Raw genomic sequence first — 6,794 nt, 5'->3', positions numbered from 1 at the left:
TCTTTTCCAACCTTAATGATTCTATGTCTAAAACCCATTTTTGCAAATATAGGCAATACGCATATAATACATGGAATGTAAATACTTACATAAAAAATATGGCAGGCAACTTATCCATCTCATGTAATTTATTGACAAAGCTTGCAAAATGCTTCCACTTTTTCTGTTCTGAGCAATCCACAGGTTTTGGCTTAAGGTGCTTCAATAGTGCATTCACCTGACCAAAGTAGAATTATTGCGGAGGTTTTAATGGCAGAAACTTCTGGCCAGAGGCTAATAAATATGAAGACTCCATTTTTGTGTGTCAACTTGTATCAGCTCAAGTTTTTTAAATCATTCAGAACTGCACTAGCCACATATAGTTTACAGACTAAAAGGTCTGCAAGTTATCAACTGACTTTGGTAAGAGCTCAAATGCAAATTGTTGTAACATTCATGGCTACCATCACTGTGCAAATAATAAAGTATCACTAACATACAGATTATGATATATTTTCACATTTAAGTGTCACATTTCAAGAAATTTGTTTTTTCCCCGGATATTCTTTATTTTTTCCTTGTTGTCGATTCACCACCTCCTCATATCCCTTTTTACGATATAGGAATAGTTGGCCTCCAGTCAAGGGCTTGATTTTCTGCTCATTGCTTTAATTTCTGTCTTTTACATGGAAATATACATATTGTCTGTGGTTACACAGAAGGTTTCAAATGAGCAGCAAAAAAGAGGTAGACTAAAAAAGCAGAGCAATAGTACAATATTCTCACTAATTCTAGGAGGTACCTAAAGGAATCAGGAATTGAAATCTCACAGCAGTATCAGAAGCCTGATTCCCAGAGAAGCTTGTGAAAACATCACCTTGAAAATACTTATGGAAATGCCACAAATATTAGTGCTTATTTTTCACGTACAGCAGCAGCAGTTAAACCTAATAAATAATAATTATGGAAGGAGAAATTCCCATAATATAATTATTACATATAATTATTATTATTTTAAAGCTGTACACAATCTTAAGAAGGCACCCTGTAACAACTGTTACCTTCTGTCTTTGGCCAAGCACAATCCATTTGCTTAGTTCTTTCTTCAGTTCCTGTTCATATTTCCTCACATCTGCCTTTTTTATTACTACTTTATTCTTGAAAGAGACAAACTCCTCAGGATCTAGCTCCTGGAAAACAACATTAATATAAAACATTGCAGTACTTTGTTATCTATTTATTTTGATATATTTTGCCCACAGCTGTGTATACACACCTGTGCCCTTGGCCACTCTTGCCAGACTTTTACCATTGTGTCATAAAGCTGGATGCTCTCTCGTGGAGACAGAGAAAGATCTGAAGGAATACCATAGTTCTCAATCTGCAAGGAGTTTAAACAAAAGAAAAATAAAAGAATCATTTTGATGGAATCCATGTTGCCTAAATGTAGCTAAACAATGTTGATACCAGTATTATGCTTACATGATTGACTGTTAATGCAGCACACGGATGACAATGTTCAATGATAAAATCACCACCCTTTAGAGAACACACATACTTTTCCAAATCATTGTATCTTTCTTCATACAAGACTGTGAAGAGACAAAAATGCTCTCATGATGCACTTGTTTTTTTTAAAAAGCAAGTACTTAATCCTGCAAGATTTGTTTTTATTTAACAGAAAAATCAAAACAAAATACGCTTAAGTTCACACACCATGATTAAAGTTTTTGCAGAAATAACACTAAAATATTCCAACACACACCTAGCCTAACACGATATGATTTCTTTTGTTCTTGTACTTTAGATTTCACTTTACATTTTCTTGTAAAGTTCTTTTCAGAGTTTGTAGAGCTTCCTTTTATTGTATTCTCAGCACGTTGCCAATACCTTTTCACAGATTGTAACCACCTGCAGTGCAAGAATAAAATAAAAATGAGAGTTGTAAAAATATTTTAAGAAAACTGCTACAGCTATAGGAGATGAATTACTACAATCTGCTCAATTTCTTCTACAGAATTTCCAGTCCCCCTCTCACCATCTTCAGTGCAATTTTCTCCAGCTTATCCCAGGCTGCAAATAAAAAATGTGTAATAGCACCATTATATATATGAATATAGTGCAAGTGTCTTCTCTGATTGATGATGGACAAGTGTGCTTACCAGGATTTGGCAATTAAAATAGATGTAAAAGCCTCCTATATTCCTCTGCACAGCTCAATTATAGGGTCTGAAGGAATAGTAGTGCCTGTTCTCATTACAGAGTTACGAGTTCCAGTATAGTTTTGTGTCAATTGGGGGACTAAGGGTAGCATAATACATATAACAATATAACTCCAAATCAGTTATCTCCCAATAGTAATTGGCCTCTCTATCTAAAACAGCTCTTATCCAATTTAAATATGCTCTTGTGAGCAAGAAAATTCCACACATACTCAGTTAGGTGTTCCGGGTTACTGACAGTAGCAGAGAGCGCCAAAAATGGACACCGAATTGTTACCAGAAGATGCTCCCAAACCTCTGCTCCAATTTCACCGCCAAGACAATGGACCTATGTTTTTGCGGAAAAAGGATTAAAAGAAAAGAAGAAGTGTTCTTATCAAAGTGCATCCATAACAGGAGTTGGTTTGTGTTTTGCAAAAATCAAAAGTTTGGCAAGATCAGTACTGAATAATTCTTATGTTGTAGCAAACGACCATGAGATCCAAATCAAATGTCCAGTGAATCCCTCTCCAGACGTCACTGGATAGCACATTAGTCTAAATTTCAATACCACATTCACTGTTAGTACCTTAGATACTCACTGGCATCATTAGCAATTAATTCTATATAAAAGAAAGATTTTTATTTTAAATTTAGCAAGATTAATCATCGCCTTTTGCTCTGGAAAGACTGACAAATACCATATGATGTGAAATGTGTATGATCCCAGTCTGGAATGCTCTATTTGTGCCACTGAGACTACAGTGGTGGCTTTTAGATTTTCCAGTTGACTGGCTTGAGAGAAATAAAGGAAGTTCTTGGTAGCTTTGACTGAACTGTGTCCTCTTGAGGACTAACAGTGTTTTAAGTTCTTTCACTGGAGTACATAAACACTATCAGCAAACACGAAAAAGCAAGGAAGTCTGAAATAATATTTCTGAAAGTTGGTTTTTTATCAGCAATAATGTATGTAATGAAAAATTGAGTCACCGGCATTTTTCCTCAAGATTTTTCATATATTTGTTAAATTGGTTACTATTAAAAGATGCCTACCTCATCAAATATAACATATTGTATCTGCTTGGTCCATTTCTGGCAACGAGGAGACAGCATCAAGATTTCTAAACATTGAGGCACGGTCACTAGTATCTAAGAAGAAAGGTTTGTAAAGCATTATTTTCAAGTAAACTGACTAATCAACTACAAGTAGATTCTATATTTAAAAAGCATTTAAAAATATATTATATATTTGATTTCAAGGTAAGCAAGAATGAATTAATGATTTGTCACTGCTATCTTCAAGAAGGACAAGAAAGAGGACCCAGGAAACTCCAGGCTGGTCAGCCTCACCTCGATCCCTGGGAAGGTGATGGAGCAACTAATCCTGGAAATCATTTCCAAGACCATGGAGAACAAGAAAGTCATCAGGAGTATTCAGCATGAATTCACTAAGGGCAAGTCATGCTTGACCAACCTTGACCAACTTCTGTGATGAAATGACTGGCTTGGTAGATGAGGGGAGAGCAGTGGATATTGTCTTCAGTAAGGCTTTCGACAACATCGCCCATAAGATCCTCACAGACAAGGTGTTGAAGTATGGGCCAGATGAGCAGATAGTGAGGTGGAAACTGGTTGGAAAGCTGGGCCCAGAGGTTGGTGATTAGTGGTACAAAGTCTAGCTGAAGACCAGTAACTAGCGGTGTACCCCAGGGATCAATAGTGGGTCTGATCCTGTTTAACATCTTCATTAATAATCTGGATGATGGGGAAAAGTGTACCCTCAGCAGGTTTGCTGATGACATCAAACGGGGAGGAGTGGCTGATATGCCAGAGGGTCAGGCTGCCATCCAGAGGGACCTAGACAGGCTGGAGAAATGGGCTGACAGGAACCTCATGAAGTTCAACCGGGAGATGTGCACAGTCCTGCACCTGGGGAGGAACAACCCCATGCACCAGTGTATTCTGAGGGCCATTCAGCTGGGAAGCAGCTCTGCAGAAAAAGACCTCAGGGTCCTGGTGGACACCAAGCTGAACAGGAGGCAGCGATGTGCCTTTGTGGCAAAGAAGGTTAATGGTATCCTGGGCTGCATTAGGAGGAGGGTTGCCAGCAAATCAAGGCAGGGGATCCTTCTCCTCTACTCAGCACTGATGAGGCCACACCTGGAGTTCTATGTCCAGTTCTGGGCTCCCCACTACAAGAGAGACTAACCTACTGGCCTTCTATGATGGAGTGACTACATCAGTGGACAAGGGAAGAGCTACTGATGTATTCTATCTGGACTTCTGTAAGGCATCTGCTGTATGCTGGCAACCAAAGGATTTTAATGTTTTTTCTTTTAACCAGAGCAAGTAATCAACTACATGTCCCCTAAGGATGAATAGGTAAGGTTGTATGCTATGGACTGAGAGTTTCTGGTAAGCAGTACAGTTATGCTTAGATTTTTCCTGAACTTTGTATTTAGTAATGGCACAATTGTTATAATTAGAATTAACATTTTCAGAAGCCAGATGGAATACAGAAGTCATTATTATTATGTTTAAAACACCCATAAAAATATACCTGAGAATTCATGACATCATGGCGATAATCTCGCGTGAAGACTCCGCACACTACCAATCCATCCGGAAGTTTCTTGGTGAATCGACTGTATATAGTTCCCACCACTTGGTTTACAAGGGCCTTAAATAAAGCAGATCATTAACAAAACTAGACAGTGTATGTCTAAAGGCATATGATCTACCGAGACATAGAAAAGCATTCAATTTTGGCACTACTATTAATGTACTAGGCTATAATGTACTATGCAATGTACTACTAAGTCTAGACTGTCAACAATGTTAACTTTAAAAAGATATGGTACTTGATTTTCAATTATACTCAAATGCTTTCAAAGAAATTCAGTGTTGTGTAAAGTGAGTTATACATTATTAATTTTGTATTTTAATTATTTTCAAAGCAGTTAAAAATAGATCACATTCTACTGCATCTACAAGCACTTTAATGATCTCAAAATTCTGGGGCTGCAGGTATAAAATACATTTCTGCACCCAGACTGATATTCAAATGAAAAGATGATTTTGATGCCCAACCTGAGTATAACCACAAAAAAATTGATTTTACTTATAGAAAACAATCCATATAAATTGTTATTGAATAACAGCACACGTAATTCAATATCCAAAAATTATACTACTGAGCATTAAAATACATTTTGGAAGAAATCAAAACATTGTGCCTCAGCACTTAAGTCAGTTTTTAACTATTAGGATAGAACTCTCATTAAAAAATATCCCACTGCCTAGAGTTTCATAAATTTTCTCTTGAAGCGTCTGATGATTAACTCAATTAGAAAAAGACAATTTGACTTGCTTGGTCATTGTTCTGTTCTAATGTTACTTTCACCATGTTGGTAGGCTTTTGGTACTCTCACCATTTACTTAACATGCTACTTCTAGCACTTTTGTATATATTAGTGTTTCTGCTATAAATTAGCTATACAGATATTAATAGACAAAAACTATACATAAACTTAAATATTTTGAAGATTTTTTTTGTAAACGTGCTGTTTCTAATAAATGCAAATGTAAAACAGAATATAAAGATTCCATTTCTAATAAAAAAATATGTATCAACTAAATTTGTGTAACAAGTTATCCCAAATGGTTTCAGAATCATACTGAGAAACACCATACTCATACATACAGAATATGTAGTAGGGTGCAGCCCTTACCTTTGTAGGAGCAACATACACAACTACTCCATCATTGCTCGTTTTCAGAACTTTTTCCATGCAATAGTATGATGCATATGTTTTTCCTGATGAAGTGGGAGCAACAATCACCGCAGACTCGTTATTATCTACAGCATCAAGAAGTTCTCGCTAAGAGAAAAGCAGTTACTTATGTCAAAATGTCTTATTATGAAGTTCTTACTGAGTAAACCAGCTATTTCTGTGAAAACATCTCTTATTTTTGCATGCAGACTTTATATACAGATTTCAGACTACAGAAAGTTAGAGTTAACCTAGTCATTTTACGACTGTATTCTTTTCTCTTAAACTGTTAGTGGAAGAAAATAGAACTACAAATTATAACTTGTCTATTTCAATTATTTGGTCTGAGATACTGATACCAGAACATTCTGAGTCCAAACCTGGACATTTTCAAATTAAAAAATAAAACCAGTGAACTCAGCAGTGTATAATTTAGTTCCAAAAACTTCATTGTTTTATACAAGGTAGTATTTTTTTCTTGCATTGTAATAGTTACATCAATACTGTTCAAATCTCTCTTCTGCTCCTAGCACACAGTGTTTATTAACCTGTTTTCTTCCCTATTATTGTCTTTGTCCATGCTCTCTCACCTTACATAGGTCTGTGAAAGGATGGGGGAAGGGGTACAGAAGAGGAATCCAAAAACTTCATTGTTTTATACAAGGTAGTATTTTTTTCTTGCATTGTAATAGTTACATCAATACTGTTCAAATCTCTCTTCTGCTCCTAGCACACAGTGTTTATTAACCTGTTTTCTTCCCTATTATTGTCTTTGTCCATGCTCTCTCACCTTACATAGGTCTGTGAAAGGATGGGGGAAGGGGTACAGAAGAGGAAACAG

At 36.3% G+C, this 6,794-nt stretch overlaps 1 protein-coding gene across 1 annotated transcript; it reads right to left on the bottom strand.

Moving 5' to 3' along the window:
- Positions 1 to 89: 89 nt before the first annotated feature.
- LOC104075671 (probable ATP-dependent RNA helicase DDX60) lies at positions 90 to 6,061 on the bottom strand (the record flags this gene model as incomplete). The annotated part of the gene is made up of 8 exons (XM_009576251.1): positions 90 to 217; positions 1,041 to 1,169; positions 1,256 to 1,360; positions 1,782 to 1,890; positions 2,414 to 2,529; positions 3,234 to 3,329; positions 4,741 to 4,860; positions 5,912 to 6,061. Coding segments are annotated over 8 exons (953 nt in total), but the record flags the coding sequence as incomplete, so codon positions are not given.
- Positions 6,062 to 6,794: the final 733 nt, after the last annotated feature.

Source organism: Fulmarus glacialis, unplaced genomic scaffold (assembly GCF_000690835.1).
Source record: "Fulmarus glacialis isolate BGI_N327 unplaced genomic scaffold, ASM69083v1 scaffold24454, whole genome shotgun sequence".
Taxonomy (NCBI): domain Eukaryota; kingdom Metazoa; phylum Chordata; class Aves; order Procellariiformes; family Procellariidae; genus Fulmarus; species Fulmarus glacialis.
This window is presented reverse-complemented; position numbering and strand designations above follow the sequence as displayed.